Source organism: Mesoplodon mirus (genome assembly GCF_964341445.2).
Source record: "Mesoplodon mirus genome assembly, chromosome: 10".
NCBI classification, from domain to species: domain Eukaryota; kingdom Metazoa; phylum Chordata; class Mammalia; order Artiodactyla; family Ziphiidae; genus Mesoplodon; species Mesoplodon mirus.
This window is the reverse complement of record NC_138986.1, coordinates 56,597,877-56,625,251: the sequence shown is the minus strand read 5'-3', so window position 1 is coordinate 56,625,251 and position 27,375 is coordinate 56,597,877. Positions and strand designations below refer to the sequence as shown.

The 27,375-nt window shown below is 34.4% G+C and overlaps 1 protein-coding gene across 5 annotated transcripts in view; it reads left to right on the top strand.

The window, feature by feature from the left end:
• The window catches only part of GRIK2 (glutamate ionotropic receptor kainate type subunit 2), a 648,281-nt gene that overhangs the window by 231,464 nt on the left and 389,442 nt on the right, over positions 1–27,375 (top strand). For all 5 annotated transcript variants that reach the window (XM_082633756.1, XM_082633753.1, XM_082633752.1 and 2 more), the window contains 2 exons: positions 19,735–19,902; positions 23,569–23,826. In XM_082633756.1, coding sequence (XP_082489882.1) covers positions 19,735–19,902; positions 23,569–23,826 — 426 coding nt within the window. The remainder of the gene's footprint in view (positions 1–19,734; positions 19,903–23,568; positions 23,827–27,375) is intronic.

The window sequence follows — 27,375 nt, the reverse complement described above, 5'->3', positions numbered from 1 at the left end:
ATTTCCTTTAAGAAGAATAGACATTTTCCAAATTTTGTAGCACTCATTTTATTCATTTTAGTCAGTGGCAACAGGGAAGTTTCAGACCCAAGGATGATAAACTATGCTATTTGAAGGGCTGTTAGAAGGCAAGAAGATTGCTTAATTATCCACATAATGATAGTTTAAAAAGCGAATAATTTATTTAAATATGTAATGACCTATTTGATGATGAACATGTTTTTCCTGCTCTTTATTTCTCAAGATATGATATTGTAGTTTCCTTATGGTAATGTGTAACATTTAAAAAATAATATTGAATAGCTTCCTTTTCTGGGTATAATTAAGCATACTACGTCCTCAAAACAGTGGGTGGCTTGACCTTGATATTTAAAGTAGGCCTACAAATTTGAAGAAATAAAAAGAACAGTACATGTAGTGAAAGGGGAAGGGTTCACCGATGTTATTGATTTTTGGAATCTTATATAATTACTGGATGAAATAATCCCATTGATTTTTACCTTTCCCTTTTGGCTGTATACCATTCTATGAGACATAAAGCGTCACCATTTACATTTTTGAATGAATTCCTATCTTGCATTCCCTCTAAACAAAATGCATATGTTGTGGCTGAAATACAATGGAAAGGTCTGATGTTTGCATACAGAAGACCTGGGTTTGAGTCCTCACTGTATCACCTTTCTGCTGTATGATATTGAACAAGTCACTTAATTTCTCTGAGCGAAACTAATCTTTCATCTGAATAATGGAACAGTATTAATACTTTCTTCACCCGTAGTGGATCTATGCTTGCTTATGAAAACACTGTACCCATTATCAAGTGCTGTGGAGTCATCAGTTTTTGTATTATTTTCCCTTCCCTTTCTTCCCTCTCTCCCTCCCTCTGTGCCTCCATTCCTTCTCTTTCTTTCATTTTCATTCCAATAGCTATCCATATTGGGGAACATTCTAAAAGCAAAAAAACAAAGCTTATATAGTGTTCTTTAAATTGCTAAAAAGTTGGGTAAAAGATTAAAAAATCTTTTAACTCAGTTTTTCACTTTTTATGCAGATATTTAGGTGTCCTCTAAGTACAAGATGACTAGATACCTTCCATGATTACCTTGGTATAAGCTGAAATCAGAGTTATTTCTTCCTAACCTTTTCTTCCAAGCTTGAACAAAAGCCATGGAAAATGATTTTGTACAGTAGCTCCTTAGCATAATAACTTCATAGGGTAGAAATATAACTATTGGATTATTTCAAATACATAACCTCTTTCTAGAAAGTACAGCTCACTTCCTATTCTTGGATAAGATAATAATTTTCTAGTGGATGTGGCATGAATAGGAAAGGCAGCAGGCTGACAGAAATCCACAGTTATATGATTTCTGCTGTTCAGTATAAGGTCAATGGTTAATTAAGTCACCACCAGTGGAGATTTGGTCATGGATGAGGTCTCTAACTTTACCTGTATTACTGGGCTCTCACTGGATGACTCAGCTAAGTCATTATATTAACTTTGCTTCCTCCAGACAGGTACATGATTCAGACTGGACTGACAGGGGATTTAGATTTAGGTTGTGATGCTGTAATATTACTTTCTCGATACCATTACCCATTCAGAAAATGCACATTCACCTCAGAACCAGGATTTAATTTTGAAAGTTTTGTTTGTCATGCAAATTAATGACATGTTGTCATGGATAATTGAGATGGGCAAGGATCTTACAGGTACTTTAATTCACTGATTCATTACATGATTCACTCATTCATTGCCACGAATAGTCACTGAATATTTCCCTTGTGCTAAGCACTGTGCTGGGCGCTGGAATTAAGTAGATGAAAAGAACAGCATCAGCCTTGACATCACTCAGGTCTTTCAAGGTCCTCAGTTCACAACCAGGTAAACTGAGGCTAAGAACATTTAATTGACTTGCTTAAGGTTTAGAGTTAGTTAATGGCTGAGCCAGAACTAGAATCTCAGGCTCTGAACCACTACCCTGCTTGGAAGTTACCATAACTTTGATGCTTTTTAATTTTTCCTGTCACTTCACATAAGCATGATGTAGTATGATTAGGCCTCATATATTTAACAGCACATAAATAATAAAATTTAAACAACAGACACTAGAGAAAACTAAGGTGCATTTAGATTCAGGTAGTGTAAATTAACAGCCCAAGAAAATCTGTCCCTGCTTTAGAGGAAGATTATCTTTGTACCATTTTCTTAGCATCTTCATTCTGTGAATCTGTCCATAAATAACCTTCTCTCTCTTTCCTCTGAAGTGTACTTCATGTCACATTTTCTGTATCACAAACAGGTATGTGAGAAGAAAAACAAATGGCACTTCTACTCAGATTAGGACTATGGGATATTTGTTATCCTCTGACAAAAGCTAAATACATATTCACAGGATCCTACAAAGTGTAGTGGAAATTCCATCTCTGTCTCTAGGCTGCCTTCAACTAGGTCACACCAGGCAGTTAGGGATATATATTGATTCTTTTACGTCTATTGGGAGGAATCCATTTTTGGATGTTGGGCTGGGAAACAGTTTAGGTTGTGGCTTATGTATATTTATAGTGCTTGCATTTACTCGCTTGCTGTTCCCCTGTGTGAACTGTTGTACTGGTTCATTTTGACAGTATTGGATGAGGCACAATTTTTTTTTTTTTTTTTTTTTTTTTTTTCCGTACGCGGGCCTCTCACTGTTGTGGCCTCTCCCGTTGCGGAGCACAGGCTCCGGATGCGCAGGCTCAGCGGCCATGGCTCACGGGCCCAGCCGCTCCGCGGCATATGGGATCCTCCCAGACCGGGGCACGAACCCGTATCCCCTGCATCGGCAGGCGGACTCTCAATCACTGCGCCACCAGGGAGGCCCGAGGCACAATGTTTTAACCTCTTTTCTCTTGTAATTATATAAACATGTACACTGTACATGGTCACCTGGGAATGCTGATCAGAACATCTGTTATGATAAACAGAACAGTGAAAGAGAGTTGATTTTTGACTTGTAAAGTACTAAAAGTCACTCTTCTGATCTGTGGCTTTATGCAAATGAGAATGTTTGAAAACGTTGCTGAAACCTGTCATCCTTTAACTTACCAGAAATAGAAAGAGAATTTGCTTTTTCTTGTTCTTACATGGGTGCTGCCCAGCTAGGAAGGTATTTGTCTTTCTTGGAATCAATTAAGTTAACCTTTATAGCAATTTGTGTAGTAATTTAAGCATTCTAGAGCCTGCAGGAAAGTGCCAGCTTAAAGTAACCAATAATGTCAGGATAAGCTCAAGACATTCTTGGCAAATGTCCTTCAGTGTATAATCAGCATCAGTTCCATATGTCCTTGGTCATCTGGGGCTAAGGAACCAAGAGCCATGGGGTAAAATTTGATAAAGTGAATATTACTCTCATTATCCTTTTCCTAAAATTATTAGTTAAAGAAGACCGTGGATTCAGTGGCAGATAATGAGCTAACCTAGCGTGAGCGAGAACCTCTGCCCATTCTGATTCCTTACAAACCCTCTTCACTACATCGTGATAGCCAATCTCAGGAGAAGTATGTAACCTTTCCCATTATCATCTTGGCTACAAGTAGAAGACATTTTAAGATATGATTTTTAAGTTACTTTTCCTGTATTTGTTTTGCATTGATTTTTAAATATCTTTTAATTTATTTTTTTCCATTTAGCTTACAGTTGTCCTCTAATTTAAAAAGCAACAGTTTTGATTTTGAATTGCTTAGTACTTTTGAGGCTTGGGAGAAAATTTCAACCGAGTTACTTACTACTCAAACACATATTGGAAAGTGCTGTTCTGGGGAACGTAGGGGATGCAACATCGTCCCTGCCTGACTGGAATCGCTTTTCTAAAAGCAGGACATTTTCTAGCTCAACTTTCAAGGTCATTGTTCTGTAGAGATAAAATGGTTCATTTCTATAGTGATGGGCTAAGTCTGCTGAATCTATATTTGGATAATTTCCTGTGATTGAAAATGTTCTCCCTTTAGCTTGGGTTCTTTCCAGTCCTAAGAATCTAAAATCGTATAATCTTCCATCCTATATTACCCCATCCTCAAAAATTGTTTCTGTCTACAAAGGTATCTCAGATATATAAAAATTCTTTTATCTCAGGAAGTCCAGAAAATAGTCTTTATCTATATTCCTATTATTCATAGATATTCTCCATTAATATTTTGCTATATATCCTTTCAGACATATTTCTATGTATTTTTATATGTATGTATCTGTAGATAAATATTCAGACATAACTAAAATGGTATAGCTAAGTTTTATTGAGATATATCTGTTTTTATAAGAATTTTAATTTATTCTCTCATTTAATTTTCACAACAATCCTATGAAGTTAGTACTTGGTAATACCAATATAACATAGCAATTTTTTTCCAGTGGGCTGAACTGGGCTGTGAACCCAAGCAGGCTGACTCTAGAGACCTTATTTTGAACCATTACATAGTATTGCCTCTTAAAAACATGCCAATTTTTTACTTACTATTTCATTAGCAATATATCCTGAATATTTTTCCATGTCAATAAGTGTACGTCTACCCAAGGATGTTAATGATTGCACACTATTCCATTGGTGGTTTCCAACACTATATAGAACCACTCTGCAGATGATGTACATTTAGATTGTTTGTAGTTTATTTCCTTATTAAAAATGATACTGCTATGAACATCTTTGAACATGTATAATTTCTGGTATAATTTGTTTAACTCTTCAATATCTGTGCTATTTGCCTTTCTGCTGATATAGTTTGACCTGCAGAATTACTGCTCAAAGTTTATTCCTTGATCCTGCAGGTCAATAAAATTATATTAATGCAGGACATATTTATTGAGCACCTACTGTGTGACAGACACTCAGCTAAGAGCTAGGCATTCAACTATAGCAAATGCGTGAGTTTACAGGCTAGTCTCACTAACTTATGAATCTTAGACACATTTTATTTTTTAAAGCTTTGCTTGATTATAGATCCAGAGTTCATTTCCAGGGTATGTTTAGGAGTAGTACCAATTTTCAATGAAAATATGTTTCACATGTGTCTATGTGAGTGTGCATGTGTGTGTGTGTTTATGTTTTGACCCACTCTCCATTCAGAACACACAAAGCCTCATAATCTACAACTGGGTCATTTCATTTGACCTTAAGGTACATTTTAGGCTGTATCTACATAGAGTCAGTGTAAACATTTTTATCTGTTACGTATTGCTTTGTTTGACAGTATGAGGCCACTACATTTTCTCCCCTACTTTGTCTCTGGATTAACTAGCTAGTTAAATTTTCTTCAGATCCTGCTTTTGTATGAGCCTTTGTGGGTGTATATCAGTTTTGCATGCATACTCACATATGTGTACATTGTTTCTATATTAGATCTCTACTGGCTTAGTCACATTATCTGCAATTAAAATTTCCACACTGCTTTCTTGAGTTAGATTTTTGGAAAAAGAAACTTAGTAACTGTAACACTGTATTTACATATTTACAATTTCCCTGGTATACAATTGTTTGCAGTATTTTCTTTCCATATCTGCTTTGAATTTTTTCAGTTTTTAAATTTCTCAGGAAACAATATCCATTATTGAATACTGAAACTAGTTCTGAAGTTATAATTTTTATATAAATTCCAATTAGCCTTAGAGATATAGTCTTCTATTTCACAGACTGTCCTAATTATAAAAATAATTCATGAGACTGTAATTTATAAAGGGCTTTAGCAAATAAGTGAGGTTTTCTGGATTGTGTGAGGAGGATCACCAAGGAAGGGACATAGTCTGATCCACATGACTCTCGTAGTTGCCTGGGAAAAGGAAAATAAATAATGGCTATTTGGTCAATTTCTATAATATTTCTTTTATATTATATTGGTATAAAAATATGATTTTAATTTCATTCAATTTATTTTGTGTTAATAATGCAATACTCTCATATTCTCTTCCCACATTAGTGGTTTATTCTTCAAACATTTATTAAACACACACTGTATGCCTAGCACTGAGTTGAGTCCAATGGGTCAAAGATGAGTAAGTCCCATACATGAGGAACCACGTACGGTAATAGAAGTTTATGCCACATGATGCAGTTGGAAGTACTAGAAAAGAGGAATGAAAAAAGTATTGCAAATGAGAGGCTTGAAATCTACCTGAGGGAGTTTGTGGAGAGGTAGGCTTCACAACAGAGATGATGAGGTTTTATTAATGGTAACATGAATCCTAAAATTTTTAATAATCTCAAAAAACTTTATATCTGATTAATACTACAGATTTTAAAAAGGGAAACAAAATATTTTTAAGGATTTAAGAAACCTTTCCACAAAAGGTATAAATAAACAGTTCCTTTATTATTTTTTAATCTCCTCATTTAAAACAAAATAATAAACACACAAAATAACATGGCTCATACATATTAGTTAATAGCATAAAGAAGACTTTTGTTAAGAAACTCTGCAAAATAAATATGTAAGGGAGAATGAAAGGACTTTCTTGATGTTATAGTCCAGATAAATAATGTAAATTATTTTGTATGTGATATCAAATTACATATTTAAGTTGCTTCATGGATTACACGATTACTATTAAATTGATTGCTGATTTTTTGAAATATCAGTTCGCTAGCCATCTTTTTTTACTACTGTTTTTAGATTAAGACTTAAGGAAGTTTATTTTAATGCCTCTAATTTAGCCTTGTAACACCTAAGTGCTCTTTGCAAACTCAAAATGTATTTGTATCTATATTTTCATTGACTGAATTCAGTAATATTTTGATGCAGGATTTCTCAAATCAATATTTTTTTTGCAAATGAAAGGGAAGCTGTACCATACTTGCAAGAGACTGGCATTTAACCAGCTCCTAACTTCTGACAGAATCAGTGTTGCTCCTCAATTTACCGAGCAGTTCTTAAGCAATCTTAGAATCAGGAAAGTTTTCTGAATCTCTGATCTTCAAGATCATTTCACCCAGCCCCTTCATTTTGCAGAGGAGAAAACGTTGGTCTGGATATTGAAGGGGCTTGGTCATTCAATCACTTTTGCCTTTTCTTTTAGCTGACGTGTTTCTTAAAAATCAATATAATTAAGTGTGTGCTTCTGGCCCTCAAATAGTTGGTGTTATTTATACTCTTTATATGGTGATTATTCACGTAGCTGCCTTCCCTGTTATCTCAGTTTGATCTGGTCTATTTATATCTCGATATTATTCAAGCATCTGCCTTCCCAATCAGTATGCATTCCTTCTAGGTCCTAAATTGCTAACATTTAAGTATCCATTTCCCAATTTTCCTCTCAGTATATAATACATCTGCTTTAAAATTAATATTATTTGAATGTGTAACTCCATGGTCCTCCCTGTGATTTTAAGGGTTCATTTGTAGAAAGAAAAAAAAAATCAGCACCTATTTTCCATTCACTAGCGAAAAATATGTTGGAAACGGTAGGAGGTTTGTAAAGTTAAAAGCTTATTTATTTTTAAAATAAGAAAGCACATTTCCATGCCTAAGCATAACCAATCTTTGTCCAATGGAACTATGATGTTATTTCCTGCAACTTGATTTCACTTTTTATGAGCCATCTATCTCATATTCTTTATTCTAGACTATCAGCAGCTTCCTTTTTCCAAATGCTCACTACAAGTTTGAGTTGAATTGAATATAACAGATGTAAAAGTGGTATGCAAGAGTAGCTTTCATAGCTTCTGTAGTTAAAGAACTGCGGAGTGCTAAAACTGCAAAAAATTACAGGACATTCCACAGACAAAATTTTCATTGGTCACATGTTTGTATAGTTTTTAGTTTACTTGAAATATTGACAAGGGTGCTAATTTGTAGGCTTGGATGAGACTACACTAGTAACATTACAATTCAGGATGTTACTGTCACTAGAAAAATGTCTCAAAATGCTGGAGCCAGTCCTTTAATTAAATTAGAAATACCCATTGCTTCATGGCACAAGGAAGTCAAAAACAAGTGAGGGGTGTTTCTCAATGTGAAGTAGAGATGGATCACTGCTCCTCCTCTTGGAAAATGCATACATTATACCATATGCTTTCCACGCAATCCTTTTTTGGGAGCTGTGACCTACTTATTCATTTTTCCATGGCATGTCAGTCATTCAAGACCATGTGTGCATGTTCTTTTCTACTTGAATCACTTAGGTGACCAGGTTGGCATCTACCAACTTCACACAAAATAAATTTCAGAATGTAATGGTCATACTTCATATGAATGTAAAACTCTAAGAATCTGTTTTAGGAAATTGAAACTGTTTACCATCCAGAAAAAGGAAAGCTGCCGTGAAAACTACCAGAAGTTGAGGGTAAAGAGTGGCGGTCTTACCCAGCAGGAAGCAATACAGCATAATGATTAAAAGCTGGAGGCTGGATCGAAGTCTCCTGTGTCTGAATCCAACATCCATCACTTCCTGACTGTGTAACTGACCTTAGGCAAAATTCTCAGGATGCTGGACGTGCTCCAACGTCTTGTTAAAGTACTGGACCTGCTCCAAGGTCTTGCTAAAATAGAGGACATTAGACCCAGTAAAGTAAGTTATTTAGCCTAAAAACTAAAATACCTTGTGAGACAATGGAACATAAAGGAGGTAAGCAATAATGTTATATTTTAATTCTGAATAGTAGAGATACATTCAGAATTAAAATATAACATAATAGTGGGAAATACATTGAAGACAGAAAGTGTGATTCAACATTTCTTGATGTCATTCTGTTTATGTTTGTGAAATATTTATCACAATGCCTGATATAAAGTATGCTCTTAATGAATGTTGACTGTTAGAAGCTTTCATCCTTCAGAGTAAGCATGGGTTTGAACATGTTTCATACTGATTTAACTTTCTTTTTTAACGTAAGTATAGTTGATTTACAGTACTATATTAGTTTCAGGTGTACAACATAGTGATTGAACATTTTTATAGATTATATTCCACTTAGAGTTATTACTAAATAATGTCTATATATCCTTGTGCTCTACAATATATCCTTGTTGCTTATCTATTTAACATGGTAGTTTGTGTCTCTTAATCCCATATCCCAGTCTTGTTCCTCCGCCCTTCCCTCTCCCCACTGGTAACCACTAGTTTGTTCTCTATACCTGTGAGTCTGTTTCTGTTTCATTATATACATTATATACATTCATTTGTTTTATGTTTTTAGATACCACATATAATTGAGAACATAGAGTATTTGTCTTTCTCTTAATTATTCACTAAGCATAATACTCTCTAGATTCATCCATGTTGTCACAAATGGAAGAATTCTATTCTTTTTTTATGATCGAGTAATATTCCTATATATATATATATATATATCACACCTTCTTTATTCATTCATCTCTTGATAGACATTTAGGTTGCTTCCATATCTTGCCTGTTGTAAATAATGCTGCTATGAACATTAGGCTGATTGTGCCTTTTAAAATTAGTATTTTTGTTTGCTTCGGTGAAATACCCAGGAGTAGAATTACTGGATCGTATGGTAGTTTTATTTTCAGTTTTTTGAAGAACCTCCATACTGTTTTCCATAGTGCCTACACCAATTTAAAATACCACCAACAGTGTACGAGGGTTTCCTTTTCTCCACATCCTCACCAACATTTGTTATTTGTGTTCTTTTTGATGATAGCCATTCTGGCAGGTGTGAGGTGATATCTCATTGTGGTTTTGATTTGCATTTCCCTTATGATTAACAGTGTTGAGTATCTTCATGTGCCTGTTGGCCATCTGTGTATCTTTTCTGGAAAAATGACTGTTGAGACCTCCTGCCCATTTTTAATTGGGTTCCTTTTTTTTATATTAAGTTGTATGAGCTGTTTATATATTTTGACTGTTAACCCCTTATTGGTCATATCATTTGTAAATATTTTCTCCCATTCAGTAGGTTGTCTTTTTGTTTTGTTGACGGTTTCCTTTGCTGTGCAAAACTTTTACGTCCCCCCTTCTTTTTTTTTAATTTTTGCTTTTATTTCTTTTGCCTTAGGAAAGACAGATCCCAAAAAATATTGCTATGATTTATGTCAAAGTGTCTCTATGTTCTCTTCTAGGAGTTTTATGGTTTCAGGTCTTACATTTAGGTCTTTAATCAATTTTGAGTTTATTTTTGTATACTGTGTGAGCAAATGTTCTAATCTCATTCTTTTACATGTAGCTGCTCAGTTTTCCCAGCACCACTTATTGAAGAGACGATCTTTTCTCTGTTGTATATTCTTTCTTCTTTCGTTGTAGATTAATTGACCATAAGTGCATGGGTTTATTTCGGGGCTCTCTATTCTATTCCATTGATCTATATGTCTGTTTTTGTGCTACTGCCGTACTGTTTTGATTACTGTCGTTTTGTAGTTTAGTCTGAAGTCAGAGAGTGTGATACCTCCAGCTTTGTTCTTTTTCTCAAGCTTGCTTTGGCAATTTGGGGGTCTTTGTGGTTGCGTATAAATTTTAGGATTATTCTAGTTCTGTGAAAAATGTCAAGGGTAATGCAATCCCTATCAAAATGTCCCTATTTTGATAGGGATTGCATTAAATCTGTAGATTGCTCTGAGTAATATGGACATTTTAACAATATGAATCTTTCCAATCCACGAGCATGGGATATCTTTCCTTTCTTTGTATCATTTTCCAATTCCTTCATCAATGTTTTATAGTTTTCAAAGTATACATTTTTTTATCTCCTGGGTTAAGTTTATTCTTATGTATTTTATTCTTTTTGATGTGATTATAAATGAGATTGCTTCCTTAATTTCTCTTTCTGATAGTTCATTATTAGTGTGTAGAAAGACAACAGATTTCTGTATATTAATATTGTATCATTCAATTTTAAGGAATTCATTTATTAATTCTAATAGCTTTTTGGTGGAGACTTTAGGGTTTTCTATATATAGTATCATGTCATCTGCAAATAGTGACTGATTTAACTTTCTTAAACTTCAATTGCTGGCGTATGCATTATAGTGTTTGAAAGTGATCTGGAACTGAGGGAATGTAAATCAGAGATTACAAATTAGTCAAGTTAGAGTTAGGGCCAGTAAGGAATGTCTCCCCAGAATAGGGGACTATGCTAAAGACTCACAATGCATTAGGAGAGAAAGAAGGTTGCAAAAATGTGTTAATGTGTATGTATATGTGTGTAGGTATGCATATGTGTACGTTCATATGTGTGTGTGTGTGTATGTGTGTTCGCGTGTGTGTATGTGTAGGTAGGAACTAGGTTCCTGGGCAGAGGAACATCATTTGGAAAGAATGGAGGCATTTAACCTTGGTTCACTCAGAGAAAGGTAGGTAGTTTTATTTGGCTGTAACACTGGGGAAGTGGGAGTAGTAAGAAAAGAGCCTAGAGAGGAAGGCAGAAGATAGATTATGAAGAACTTGGTAATTAACATTAAGCTTAAAAATTAGGCAGTTACTGAAAGATTTTAGAAAATAAATAACAAGATTAAAGTCGTATTTTAGAAATACTACTCTGGTTGCAGTGTGGAGAAACTATTGAAAAAAGCCAGAGTTGGTGGAGGGCTCTGTAGAAGATCCAGTGGAGAGGCAGGATTACAGTGTGGAAGGCATAGTAGTGCCTCTGACTTAGTCAAGTAAAGCCTGTGAAAACTGTACGGTGATGTTTCTATAGAAGTGATGGAGAACTATGAACTGTTAGCTAAAATAATTAAGAGGATCATTAGCTAGTTTAACAATAGGGAAAGCTTCCAGTAGCGGTATCCATGGGATTATGACGTGAGTCTTTGTCTTTAACTCTCTATCGCTCCACATTTTTACCACTGACTTGGACTGAATATGACCTAAAGGCAAAGGGAAAATAAATACATTTCATATATCTCCGTAGTATTAATAACTTGCCTTGGTATACTAGAAACTGAATAAATTAATATTAATAAAGAGTTGATAGAATCAGAATCCAAATAGTATTAATTAGAAAATTAGACCAACTATAAATAGACTATATTAATCAGGGACACATGAAAATAAAAAAAAATAGTACATCACAAACATTTTTAATGCAAGCTTAAGATGAATCAGCAGTATGATATTGTATTCTAAAAAAGAAAAACACTCTTTATACAACGTATACTACATTAATTTCGGTAGCTGGCAGTCCTATTATAATTTGCTTTGCTTGAACCCACTTGGAATATGATTAAGAAATGGACTCACATTGAGCTGTGATACACTGGAGTATGTTCAGAGAAAAAAAGTAACTAGAGAAATGAATGGATCAGAATAGTCATGTGACAAACAAAAGATTTAAAAGTTTAAACCTGGATAAAAGGAAATATAGTAGGAACTTGGTATCTGTTTTCAAATTCTGGAAGATGATCACATGAAAACTCGGCTTAAATTTATTCTAATCAGAGCAAATGGTTAGAAGCTTCAGGGAGCAAATGATGGATTAATAGATGAGAGAACTTTGTGCTAGAACTCTTCCAGAGAAGAAAGAAGTTTTAGATAGAAGCAGGTTTGCCATTCCTAGAGACCCATATGTATCAATAGTATTAGAAGCAATCTGAATATCCAAAGGATGGGTAGATGAGATAATTGATTGTGTCATTCTTAGACTCCTGTATCCTTTACATTTACAATAATAGAACAATTTTAGTATTAATACATAGTATTTTTATAAATATTTGCAGATTGATTTAATTGATTTAATTGAAATATTTGCAGATGATTTAGATGTCTTTTTGAGACATCTGTTAAAAACATGCAGCAATAACAAAATGATAAGTATAGGAGTTTTATTTTATCCTGTCCTTTTTCTTTCTCCCCCAAACTTTATTATGAAATTATTAAATATACAGAAAAATTCAAATGAAATAAATATTCCTATACTCACCACTTTGATTAAGCAGTTGTTAACATTTTTCCATCTTTGTTTTTGTGATGCCTTACACCTAAGCACTTCATCATGGATCTCCTAAGAACAAGGATATTTTCTTACATAAACGATATCATTATTTTTCCTAAGGAGAAAAAAGAAACAAATAATTCCCTAATGTCATTTAATATCCAGGGCATTTTTTTTTTTTTTTTTTTTTTTTTTTTGCTGTACGCGGGCCTCTCACTGTTGTGGCCTCTCCCGTTGCAGAGCACAGGCTCCGGACGCACAGGCTCAGCGGCCATGGCTCACGGGCCCAGCCGCTCCGCGGCATATGGGATCCTCCCAGACCGGGGCACGAACCCGTATCCCCTGCATCGGCAGGCGGACTCTCAACCACTGCGCCACCAGGGAGGCCCCAGGGCATTTTTTAAATGACCATTGATATTAATAAAGAAACATGATGATTTTATCTTTTTTTTTTTTTTTTTTTTTTTTTGTTCCCGTTTTTGTTGTTCACCCGTGGCTGTGGCTTGGGCATTTCACATCATACCAGGCTCTGAATTTTGTTCAAAGTTGCCTGTAATCCTGTAGAGGCTGTGTCCCTGGACAAAGACCACACTCAGTGGTGAGATGCCATTTGTGCTGGGGTCAGAGGGACTCTCTAAAGGGATATATGAATGAACCTGAATGTTATGGGCCTGGATGTGCCACCATCATATACTTCTAATTTTTGGCCTGTCATGGAAGTGTTCTTTGGAAAGTGTTTCTGAGAAGGGAAGCCTGTGTGGGTGGTAGATTTCCTCTACCCCCTCTGCAGGTTGTGCTAATTTGTGTGTGAAATTAACCACTGGGGACATTTCTTCTAACAGCATTTTAAGCTCTTAAATGAGATGGTCTGGCTAGTAGGGACGAATTTATTAGCACCCAGGGAAAGCCTTGGAGCATCTGTCTTCTGTCTTCCATCTCGTATTTCCCCCAGGTAGTGGCTATGTGTGACAGCAAAAATTCTACCACGGTAACATGAGGGGTCTAGGCTTTTCCTTGGGAAGCACATTCATCTGCTTCAGTGCTCACTAGTGGTCTAGTGGTTGTATTCTGATGAGTTTAGTCAGCAAAGCATTTTAAAAAGTTGAACTTCCCTTTTGATGGGGTGAGTGCTCTTCAGTCCTCACCACCTATTACTGAATCTCCAGTGTAGGCACTTAACTTTGCAGCTCTGGACCAAAGGGTACTGGGGCTCAGAGGGAAGGCTGTTCCAGTGGTTGCCTTTGGCTCTGGGATGTTATTGTGTCTTTTAAACTTTGGGGGTTTAGGGGTTGGTGCTGTGATGATATAGCCGCTGGTCATTCTTTCTGGAACTTTGGAAAGGTGAGATCTGGGGCATGCAGGACAGGATCCTTCTAACTTTGATGTGATGCCGCCTCCAGTGGAAGATTCTTCAAGCTGTAGCTACTCAGGAACTGATCCAGCCAGTACCCAAGGAAGACTCTTAAGGACCAATCTTATTAAAGTTGTTGAACAGCAAGCTGGGTTTCTATTCGTCCGACCAGCCTCTTCTTGGACCTGCAACTCCTTGACTTAGATGAGGCCAACATTTTTTTACCAAAAGTTCTGGAGGCTGGGAAGTCCAAGATCAAGGTCCAAAGAATTTAGTTTCTGGCGAGTTTGCTTTTCCTGGCTTGCAGACAGCTGCCTTCCCTCTATGTCCTCACATAGTGGAGAGAGAGAAAGAAAGAGATGATTTTATCCTTTGGATAAGGATTTGTAGAAAATTTAAATGAGGAGGACATCTTTTGCATTTGTTTAGATAGAAAATAAGGTTATTATAACAGTTGATTGAAAGAAACAGCATATCTTCTGAGAGGGTAACAGATGATGTATCATTCACAACATTGATTCCTTTATTGAACTGAATGTCTGTAAGACACTGATTGTACCTACTTTATGATAGAACCTATTTGAACAGCCTTAGAAGCTAGATGTGAGATTGGTTGGCACATCCATCACAGGTTTATGAGTCATACAATCCTCAGTAGTAGTTAAAATGAACCTAAAATAGAAAAAAATGGATAGGCTTTAGCAGTTGACTAATATAAATCTTTTATTTCAAGTCTTGGGTAACGTTGTTCTTTTGTGAATCAGAGCCTGTGACAGGGAAAGTGGCAGTGTCGTGAGTTCTGTGTAAATGAGTGATTCCTTCCCATTTGGGATTCTGTATCTGCTAAACAAAGTGAGGCAACTCTGCTTATGGAAAAGAAGACTATTCTATTCTGTTTCTCTCTTTTTTCTCTGACAAGCCTCTTATAGAATGATGAAAACTATTAACTTTTACTATAAGCTTGGAGAAAGAATTGCAGGCCTATCGCTTGATACAGAGGTTATGTGAGATGTGATGGCCTTTCCTAAATTAAAACAAAGTGACAAAACAATTAAACCAAACAAAAATAAAATTGTGAGAATGATTATCTTATATGATTTTTTTTAAATTTCAGAAAGTCAAAGGTAAGTATAAGAAAGCAGTGAAATTTTGCTTGTATCCAATAGAAACTAGAGAATGTGATGATAATGAGAAAGTGGTCTATAGATTCTTGAAAATGTGAAACTGTGTGAATCTTGGTACAAGTCTCTGGAAACACTTAATTATGGATTACTGAGATGCTGCTTTAGGATCATATAGTGCTTCTGTGTTCTTTATTACCCTGAAATGTATTTTATCCACCAAACATGTTTTTGTGAACTCCTTAGGGTAGCAATTCTGTCTTCATGTATCACATGCTTATGAAATGCTACATACAATTCTGGCACTTCATAATAAAAAGAATAAGTTTAGAAGCAAACACCTTGTATAGGAGGTGCATAGCATGAAATAAATATTATTTATCAAGGTAAGAGAATAAGCCCTGTTCAAAATCATGTGAACAACTACTCTTTTGCAGGTCTAAGAATGGATGGAAAAAATGCTTTGCCTTTCAATTTTTTATTAGGAAGTTTTAAAACCAAAGATATACTTTTAGAATAAAAATAGCTGATTTCTTCCTCAGAGAATCAAATGTATAAACTTCTATTTTCTACTTCATAAAGAAAAGGACTGAAATATGTACTTTCTCAGTTCTCTGCTCATCTTCACATCAACAGATTACAGAGAATTGCCTCATGGCTTGAGTAAGTAAGGTTTCCTCCTATCCAAGGCTTAGCCTACTTCCCATGCTTTGGATTTGATCGTCTTTGGCTCTTGAGGAGTTATAACTCATGAGTTATCCCCTCCCTTTTCTGTCTTTTAACTTTCTCTTTCTATTGGTTCTTTCCCCCATCATATAAATATGTTGTCTTTCTCATTAGAAAAGAAACAAATGCATAAACATCCTGAAATTTCATACTATCTCTGGTTACTCTCCTGTTTTCTGCTATCCCTTAATATTCTAGCTTCATTTTAAAACATATTTTATTCATTTTTTTTAAGTTGTAAGATTAACACAGGTTCATTGTTAACTATTTAAAACAGACACAAGAAAATTACTCAAATGCCTATCATCTAGAATGAACCACACTTAATACTTTGTTAAGCATAAGTGCAAATTGTAACTTCTTATAAAGCATGTTTTGTCATCAGATACCTTCTATAGAATAAAAATGGCTAGATGAAGAGTATTTTATTAATTAAATGTACCATAGTTATGTAAATAATCCCCTCACATTGGATATTTAGAGTATTTCTAATCACATTGTTCTTATGAACAAAGTGAGCACCCTTGTAGCTAAATTGCCCACAGTTTTCTTAAGGTTATATCCTATAAGTAGAATTAGTAGATTCAAGTGTATGATATTTTTAAGGCTTGATAGATTAACAAAAAGTTTTCAAGAAAGTTTGTATCAATTTATTTTCCTTTTCAACTGTACTTTTTCTCATACCTCCATAATTTTGATCTGTAAAAATTCCATCTCATTGTTTTAATCTTTCTTTTTTCTATATTTGCACATTTTCATGTCTTCATTGATTATTTGCATGTAATATTTATTATCTATTCATATTCTTTGCCACTTTTTCCATTGGGGTGATTATATTTCTTGTTAATATTATTTTATATTGAAGATACCAACCTTTTTTCTAATATATTATGTTTGTATTTAGTTAACATACTTTCATATATTTTCTTCATATTCCTTTAATCATTTTAATGGGTTTGATTATGAGTTTTTTCAAATATTCAAATTACATTCAGCAATATTGCCCTTATTTTTTACTGCTTCTGTTATCAAACTTAGAAAAGCCTTAGCACTTTTATGCAATTGTTTTTTAATGTAAAATTTTATTAAAGGATGACCTATATAAAACAAAATACACAAACCATAGTGTAAAGCCTTAATAATATATATCCAAGCAACTAGGATAAGAAACAGAATACCACCAGCACGAAGCCCATCATTCACCCTCCCTGCACCGACACCCAACACCATTTTTGGAACTTTTTAAAAAATGAAATCATACAGCAATATTCCCTTGTGTCTGACTCCTTTCAGCATTTCGTTTGTAAGATTCATCTCTTCCTGTTGAATGTAGTTGTTCACTGATGCATTTATTCCATGCTGCTATGAATATTCTTGTACATGTTTCCTGATGAATATGTATACACATTTTTCTTGGATATATATCCTGGAGTGAAATTCTGGGTCACAGGGTTGGTGTATTTTCAATTTTAGAAGACTCTGACACATAATTTTCAAAGTAGGTTGTTATTTTGAAGAGAGGTGAAGGATAGGAAAGTTTTAACCCGCTATCATCATGTGTTGACCATTTCTGTATCCTTATTTTGTATTTATACCACATTCAAATTAAAATTTGAACTAAGGAAAGTAGATATAGTTTTTCCATTTTATTTTGCTATTAAGAAATAACTTCAGATTTGCATTTCTAAAGTTGATTCTGTATTCCTAATTAAGGTTAAGTACTTTCCAATTACTCGATTATTTTTCTGTTCCATATATAAAATCTTACAATTCTGATTACATATTATTATTAAAGTCATCATATCTCACATTTTAGGAATGTCTGTGTATTTTGCCTGAATGAAATTTTGAAGAAAACTACTAATTTGTAGTGGAATAGGCAAGGGCTTTAGAGTCAGGCATGAACAGATTCTAATGTTGGCTCTATCACTTGATAAGCTGCATGACCTTTGGCCAAAGTAGTATTGTAGTATTTCCTGTAAAATTTTACTACTTGGGGTTGCTTTGAAGATTTAGTGAAACAAACTCTTATGGAATGTTTGCTGTGTGGCAGCCACTGATTCTAAGTGACTTGTTATGAGATAACATTTGCCCTTTACAACAACTCTATGCAGTAGCCTCCATTATCATACCTTTGTTAGAGATGAAGAAACTCAGACTGAGGATTGAAGCAACTGTGCTAATTTACCTGGGTTACAAGTGGCAGAGCCAGAATGTGAACCCAGTTTGGCTTCAGAGTCCATGCTCATACCACTGTTCTCCTCCACATATATAAGACATCTAATTTTGTTCTTGACACACATTAGGCATGTAAATACTTAATATCCTTCTGCTTAGCATAAGTCACCAAAGATTTTAAACGTATTTGGAGTACAATTTCACACTGTTGATTGTTCTTAAACTACACCATCAAATTAGTTGAAAAAATAAGAGAAATATTTCTAACTAATACTGTGTAAAATGACAAATTTCCAATGCTTCCTGAATATAAATTTTTCCAATCACTGTGGTATCTTCTGAGTCCTAATTCTTCACATTTAGAGGAATTATTATTACTATACCATGACTTCTTACTAATTTAGAATAGGTAGTTTGCTGATAGTGTAGTCACCTGACATTCATGTGTCAAAAGATTTTTGATGAGGTATGGATTGCAAGCTGTGGAAATGCCCTATTCAAGGGAGTTTAATATGTGAATGATGGTGCTGAGAGCACATGGTGTGAAATTTGAAAGGGAGAAAAATAAACGTTCTTTAATTTTAATGTTCTGGTTTCCTAAGGACAGAGGTTGGAGGGTGTCAGCTTTCAGGTGCTCCCTTTTTCATTCCATTCACCAAAGCAACAATAAGGAAGAGATTCTGTTGGAGACAAAGGTCCCAGTTAGGTCACTTATAACTGAAAAGAGAGAGATGATGTCAAGGCTGGGACACGAATGAGGGAACTGGACTGAGGCACAGCTGGTGGAAGGTGACAAATGGAAAGGACGTGTCTTTAAATTATAGTCTACATTGTATGGCCAAAATTATATGCTGCAGTGTTATTCACTGACTAAGGCATTTGCACTGTTTGGGAGAGTTATCTTTCAAAAATGTCAAGTGGTTTTTGAAAAAGGATTTAGAGTAAAACAAATAGAAAAATGCTACTTCCTCATTTTTTCTTGCAAGTAAGATGCTGGAATTTGCAAGTGAATAAGTATTTTGGGCTTTTAACATGGTAAGTGCCATAAAAATTATGCTAAAGAATTCTGATTTCTGAATTAATAGAGACAAATTTAATACAGTTTTACCAATGTTAACTTTATAGCTTTATATCAATATAGAGGATTGATTATTTTCTAACTGTGTGCAAAATTTTGAGGGTTAATGTTCAGTACTTAAGGCAAGATCTATATATACCTAGGCCCTAAAAGAAGCAATTACTAAATAAAAAGGCAAAATCATATTCAAATCATGGTAAATTTTGGTAGCAATATCAAAGAAATTTTGCCAGTGTAGATTTATCTTAAAGGGCACATACCAAATATTCAAATGCATCGAAAATGTAAACACAAACTCCATGTACTTAGACAAATCACTCAAACACACACACACACATAAGTGCACAAATACATAAAAGTACAGAAACCTTCCCAGATTTTCTCTATCTTTTAAGAACTGTGTGATTATTTTTTTTTCTTTGCCAGGTGGTATTTTTGAATATGTGGAATCTGGCCCAATGGGAGCCGAGGAGCTTGCGTTCAGATTTGCTGTGAACACAATCAACAGAAACAGAACCTTGTTGCCCAACACCACCCTAACCTATGACACCCAGAAGATAAACCTCTATGACAGTTTTGAAGCATCCAAGAAAGGTAATTGATAGATATTTAACCGTATGTTTTCTGGAATTCAAATTTTCAGCTATTCTTAAGAGATTTCTTAATCCCAAAAGTAATTAATAAGTCATTAGGAATATTTTCATGCAAATGTTTCTTTTCAAACTGCACATAAATTTTATCAGGGAAGGTAAATTGATATGATTACCTACTGAAAAAAATTGCTTATAACATGAAATGCAGTGAAGTCTGGGATAGTGAAAAAATTTTTTCCCCATTAATCCTTTTGTTTTGCTACTAAACTATTCCTATTTTAAGAACTTTCTAAAATAAAACAATACTATCTGTGGATTTTACGAAGTTTTACAATCAATTTTTACATTTTTATTTGCATTATATGTCAATTCCACTCTATTACTGTGGTCTCAATTTTCTGACTACCTTGAAAGTTCTGTGGTTCCAAGTGACTTCAAAAAGTCAGTCTAACCTTAACTGGAAAAATTTGAACAACCTTTCATTTGTGTATAGTCTATGCCCATTTTTTAACCGCTTGATGTTTCTTTTTGTGACAAAATAAATGGCTAATGATATGAAAACTGGATTATATGAAGAAATAATAAAAATACCTTATGAATTTTATTTATTTTATTATTTTGTAAAACTGTGTTTTAAATATAAGAATAGAAATATAATTTTCTGGAATATGACTTTAATACATATATGAAAGAAGGTAATAGAGAAACTATTATCGAGGCATTATTTTAACCAAACAGTTTTAGTAATAAATATGTTTTGAGAGATGTTTTCATAAGCTTACTTTGTCTAAGTAGGTGATCTTTTCTTTTGCATATTTAGGATTCATGTAACAGAAATTAAATTTCATAAAGTAGATTTTCTCAAAGGAGTGGACTTAGAAAGCATTTGTTCTAAAATCCTATTTTTAGAACAATGTTTGCTTTTCTGTAATGCTAATATTGTTTTATTAGCTACCTTACGTTCATAGAAATATACATAATAATTTATAATTCTAACTTGGTACAGATTTCTTCTAAACTCATTAATATTAATGACAGTAAATAAGGTACAGTATTTCTTGAGATGAAAGTATCCTTCTTTTCCCCCAGCTTACTTGTGTTTATCAAAACCTATGTTCTGCTTGCCCTTTGAATTCATATCTTTATGAATAAAAATAAGTTTCCACATTTCAGAACGATGGCAGGGTGATGAAAGGTTTTGAAGGCTGAAAAAAAGGGTAAAGGTTATTGTGAAATACTACATTTGTCATCATAATTGCAAAATAAGTCATTAACTGCAAGGCAAGTGGATTTGATTATTGACATAGTTCATGATTATTTCCATTAGGAAGAAGAAGCTCTGTCTCAAATGAAATAATTTAGACCAAAGAATATGGAATATGAGTGCAGTATAAATAAAGTATTAATAGATTTCTTAATGGTGACTTCAAAGTAGCAACATAAAAAAAAAGTGGACTAGAATGTTCTAACAACAAACAGCTTACTATCTTGCAAATATCTTAGCAAAATTATGAGGTGGTAAACCCATTTTGTTTTCAAAATATTAAAAAGGATTTACAAATTTTGTCACCCACTAAAAATCTATTGGGAATCCAGTTCCTTAAGTGACTTTGGCCTGAAGCTGAAAAAGCTCAAGTGAATGTATGAATAAGTTTCGTTGTGAGTTGTTTAAAAGGGTGTATGTCGTGGTTTGGAACTTGTCTTGTGAAGCTCTTGCTTGTCGACCTATTTCTGGTTGGAGGGCACAGCAACATATAAAAAGATAATATAAAGGAGAGATCTAACATAGTTTTTGAATCTTATGGGGCCTCAATAAATATATGTGTAATACTTATGACTAATTACAAAATAACAAATAATAAATTTGGACATTCTTAAAATTTTTTTAAAATTAATTTTTCCAAGGCAAGAATATAAGTTAAATGTTTAAATGTAAACATTTTCAGTGATATATGGTCTTATACTTTTAGTAGATAATACTGTTTTGCTCCTTAAATAAACTTTGATGCACTAGAGCTTGAATTATTATTTGAATCATACATTGCTTTTAAGTGACTCCTCGGATACCTGAAAACTCTATTTCTTATTTGAACACACTTCAAAAAGTTCTATGTAAACTAATATAGTGGTTTTTAACTTTCTTGATTTGTGACTTGTCAAAAATCTGGAGAAGGAAGATCTTTTATTTTCAATGTATGTGAATTAAAATCTGTGTGAGTGAAAAACTTTAGGCTCTAACCTTTCTACTGATTTAGAATTCCAATCATTATTTTAAAAGTAAGAATCTGTATATTCAAAAATTATTTATTTATATCATATTGAATTTTTGAAGAAAGTGTAAACTGTTTTTTTTCCAAGTAAAATTTATTTATTAAATATCTCTATGCTTAAGAATCCATCCATCACATTGTATTTTATGTGGCAAAATCTCTGAAGGAAAATATCAGAAAATTTTGCACAGTAGAATCACAAACTATTTGTGAGGGATTAAATCTGAACACCTAATTGATCCCTAAATCCCAATAACAATTCTCCTTAGTCATATTTAAATGTTTGCAGGGATATACAAACCATTGTCTCTTGGAGCAGACTTCCACTTTTGAACATTTCTTACTTCCCTTAAATTGTATCAAAATTTGTGAGAAACTTCTAAATATTTGCCCTAATTCTTCCTTTACCAGTCAAATGAAACAAACTTTAGCCTCTTTCACAGGCCAGTTCTTCAAATATTTAAAGATGAGTTTCATGTTTCCAATAACTATTGACTTTCTAGACCCAAACTTACCAGTTGCTTTAGTGTACCTTACAGAATTTCAAGTCCCGTCACAGTCTTCCTATTCCCATCTGAATACCTTCTGATTTAATTATGTCTCTCTTAATTACTGTAATTATTATTGATGTGAGTAAACTTTTCTACAAGTAAATATTGGACTGGTCATAAAGTTCGTTCGGGGTTTTTCCATACGATGTTACAGAAAAACCCAAATGAACTTTTTGGTCAACCCAATATAAACTTAAAAAAAGTAATTCAGTACAATATAGAAGACTTATAGTATCCAAAAGTCAAATAAATAAAGACGATTAAATACTTATCTATTTAATTACATACTTTGATGTTCTTCCTACTCAATGAGATTAATCCCTATGAGATCACCCTCTATGACTCGTCAGGTTTTGTATGGGGGTTTGTATGCACCGCTTCACCTATATCATCAGATATTTGCAGATACTTAGCTATGTGTAGCCATAGCTTTTTGGATGTGCAGTGGAAGATAAATGGCTTCTGCTTAAGAATTTGAAATTGTAGAGAATGACCAGTGAATTTGGGAAAGAACACTATTCCCCGATATGAAGTATTCTTCCAAAATGAACACTCTCCCCTTAAATCCTAGAATATTCCCCCTCTTTCTCCTTCCTCCTCTCCTCCCTTGACATTATTTGTAGAATTATTTGAACATTGAGCTGTAGGTGTCTAGGTGAATTTCCCTTGTAACAAACTGAAAATGTTTGGAGTTAGACAAAATGTAAAATCAGCTAGATGCAGATGTTATATTAAAGACAAATCTTCCTTTGAGATGATGCCTTTGGGTTAACAATAATAATGTGGTAATATTGGCACACTGGCATCTCTCCTCTCATTATTGACAGACTTCTCTCTCCTCTTCAGCCTGTGATCAGCTGTCTCTTGGGGTGGCTGCCATCTTCGGGCCTTCACACAGCTCTTCAGCAAATGCGGTGCAGTCGATCTGCAATGCTCTGGGGGTTCCCCACATCCAGACCCGCTGGAAGCACCAGGTGTCAGACAACAAAGATTCCTTCTATGTCAGTCTCTACCCAGACTTCTCTTCACTCAGCCGTGCCATTTTGGACTTGGTGCAGTTCTTCAAGTGGAAAACTGTCACAGTTGTCTACGATGACAGCACTGGTAAGAAAAATCAGTAGCCTTTGCGGCTATGCTTTAAATATAGGTAATTTTCTGAAACTTATTCGAGATTCTTACTGTATTCTTTTTGTTTGCTTGCTTTTGTTCTTGTGTTTTTTTTTTTAATTAAGGGAAGGAATTAAGGGAAGGAAAACATTTGAAATGAAACATTAACACTAATTTCATACGTCCAAACGAAGAACAAAATCATACACTTTTTTTTTTCTGTATTTGTATAATAAGCACTTTTGTTCTAGGAAGGATGTTACTGTGAACCATAGTATTGGATGAAGAATAGAGATAGTGTGAAATATAATATTGAAATATTCATTCAAAGAATTTTTCTACTAATTTCAGGGTAGTTTCCCAAAGTAAAGCCTCATAACTTGCTGTCACTGAAGCTTATCAAGAAATCCAGGAAAAAAAAAAAAAGAAATTCAGACTTTGGCCTTAACATTTTCTATAGCTGTTTATGTGCAAAGAATGTGTGTGAAAAGTAATAACCTTTATATCTGGATAGCACATTAAAGTACCCATTGAAATACTCTGAGTTTTTGGAACTGTTCATATGTAGATATAGCTTAGGGACTTGGAAAATAGTATTTACTAAGTTGTATTTATTTCCGTGTCTTTAAATGAATATTTGCTGGCTAGAGGTGGTCTGTGCTTTCTTGTTTTAATGTCTGTTATTATTTTTATATATGAATGGTTGTTTTGAGGTATCAGATAAAAACAAGTCTCAGAGAAATATATGAACGTAAACAGTAAAAATAAAGTATTAATCTCCTTGGAAGTTATATTGGTAAAGGAACTGCATACTATTTTGATTATTACTTAGTGATAAGGAATTTCACATTAAGATGTTTATCACTAGTCTAAATAGTGCCCTTTAAGTTAGAATTTTAAAATATTTTATTCTAGAACATTTCACTATACCTTTATGTTTACATCAAAATTGAAATTCATTTGAATTTAAATTCTCCCCAAATACACCAGGAGCTCACTTTGTTTATAAATGCAGTATTTAGATCTATGTGCAGAAATTAGTCCCTTTGCCAATAAAATTGACCATTTGCAAATTGACAGATAGGAGCTCTCCCAAGAGAACAGAGAACAGGGAGTTACAGGGTTGGAAGAATAATGTAAATAATTTGAAAAATTTTTTAAATTGGGATAAGAACTGACTCTAAGATAGATAGAAGCTAAGATAGATAGAAGATTGTCTTTGAAATGAATTCATAAATATATAGAAGTAGGCTTTTTTTTTTTTGTATTTTTGGATATGTTTAAAAGTCGCAAGGTGGAATTTTTTTTTTTTTTTTTTTTTTTTTGCGGTACGCGGGCCTCTCACTGTTGTGGCCTCTCCCGTTGCGGAGCACATACTCCGGACGCACAGGCTCAGCAGCCATGGCTCACAGGCCCAGCCACTCTGTGGCATGTGGGATCTTCCTGGACCGGGGCATGAACCTGCATCCCCTGCATCGGCAGGCGGACTCTCAACCGCTGCGCCACCAGGGAAGCCCTCAAGGTGGAATTTTAATAACACAACTTAACAGAGAGAATTTGTAAACTTCCCAAGTGAGCAAGATGACTATTTGGTCATGTGGGAGAAAACCTGATGACAGCTAGGACTGTGAACTGAAATGGGAGAGAAATCCACCTCATACCCAATGAGATAAACATTAATAACTTCATTATGAACTTGTGTATCTGCTGTTTACTGCATGATGCAGTATGCATTTTATATATATTTCTTTCTTCCTTTCCAGATTTATTATGTGCGCTATTCCTACCATTTATATTCATTTCTATTTTGTTGTGTTGTCCAGTTTGATACACGATAATTATACTTTCATCCAGTCTTTGTTCCCACCCCCAAAACAGATGGGATGGTAGATGAAGTATAGTGCTGGAGTAGGAGAAATTCTTAGAACAATGTTAACAGGAGCTGTTTATTTTTTATGATAATTAGCATTTGTTGTTGTCATGGATGAATGCTTTTAAACACCCTGAAGTTCTGTTATACCTCTGAATGATGTCCAAAATGATGGAAAAGAATTGGCTACATAAACAAAACTGTGTTTCTGTCAGTCATTTTGGAACATATGATTCATTTTAAACATAAACTAAAAATAAGTTGGATAGCTGTCAGCTTGTAAGCAATTCCAGGATAAGTTGTGAATATTTGCTTTAAAATTCCTGTGTTTCATCTTTGTTTATAGATCAGCAGTCCATTAACAAAGAACTCTGGACTGGTAAACAGAAGCCTGGGAGTCTAGTCCCAGTTTTGCTACTAAATTATTGGTACAACTTTCGAAAAGACAAGAAGGGAATTGAAATGATTACAGAAAGCAGCTATGGTGCACTAGGCATTGAGGTAGTTGCTATCATATAAACTATTACACTTAATCTTCAAAACAATTCTATAAAAACAAAACAATTCTAGGGAAACAGGTTAACACTTCACTATCCTTGCTTCCTCCAGTGACTGGCTTTTCTGCCCACCAGCAGCCCAAGGCAGAAACTTGAATATCTGCCTTGATTCCTACCTTTCTTCAGTCCCACAATCAAGCTCTAATGGTTGTTAATTCTACATCTCTATGAACTCTCAAGCTGTTCATTTCTTTCATGCTTTCTAACTAATTCTTAAGTCAAAATCTTTCACCTGGATTATTACTAACAGTCTCCCTACTAGTGCAGTCTCCACACTGCAGTTAAAGTAATTTTAAAAATGCAATTCTGACCCATTGTCCTATTAATAGTTTCTCTTGCTCTAAGGATAAAGTTAAAACTTTTTTGAAAGGCTTACAAGACCTGACTTCATCTAGTCCCTGGACCTCTCCAATGATAATTTGAGTCTAAATCCCTCACTTATGTCTTTCAGATTGAGCCATTAAATTTCTTTCAGGTTCCGAAAATACTGTCCAGTCCACCTGTTTCTCTCATTCTGGCCCCAACTCCTCCACCTCCCTAAGCACCCACACACATGCACGTGTGTATTTGCACACACACACACATTCATACCATCTGGCTTAGATGTCACAAAGAAAGACTGTCCTGACTCCCAGCTCCCAAGCCTGGAATAGGTCTCCCTCAACATATCCCCATAGCACTGCAGTACTCCCATGACCATCCCCTATGAGAACATTCATCACACTATGAATGACTTTTCTTGACTGACTTTTCCACTCAATCAAATACACATCTGAATAGGATGGACCGTAAGGCTGCCCACCATTCTATCACTAGCACCTAGGTATTACCTGGCTCATGGAAATACCTAAATAAATATTGAAGGAATGAATGCATAAAAAGGTATTATTATATCCAGTGTTTAGACAAGCTCCAATGGATTAAGTAATCTGTCCGAGGTCATTTTAGATTAGGGTAGCTCTTTAGTACTCGCCATTGAGTAAGTAGATTCAACAATAATCATTTCAAAAATTTTATAAGATATCTGGAGTGAATTGTGCTTCTATGTTAAGAGCAATTAAAATATATTTACTCATTTACTTATTTGAACAATCATTATCAAGCATCTTCTGTATACCA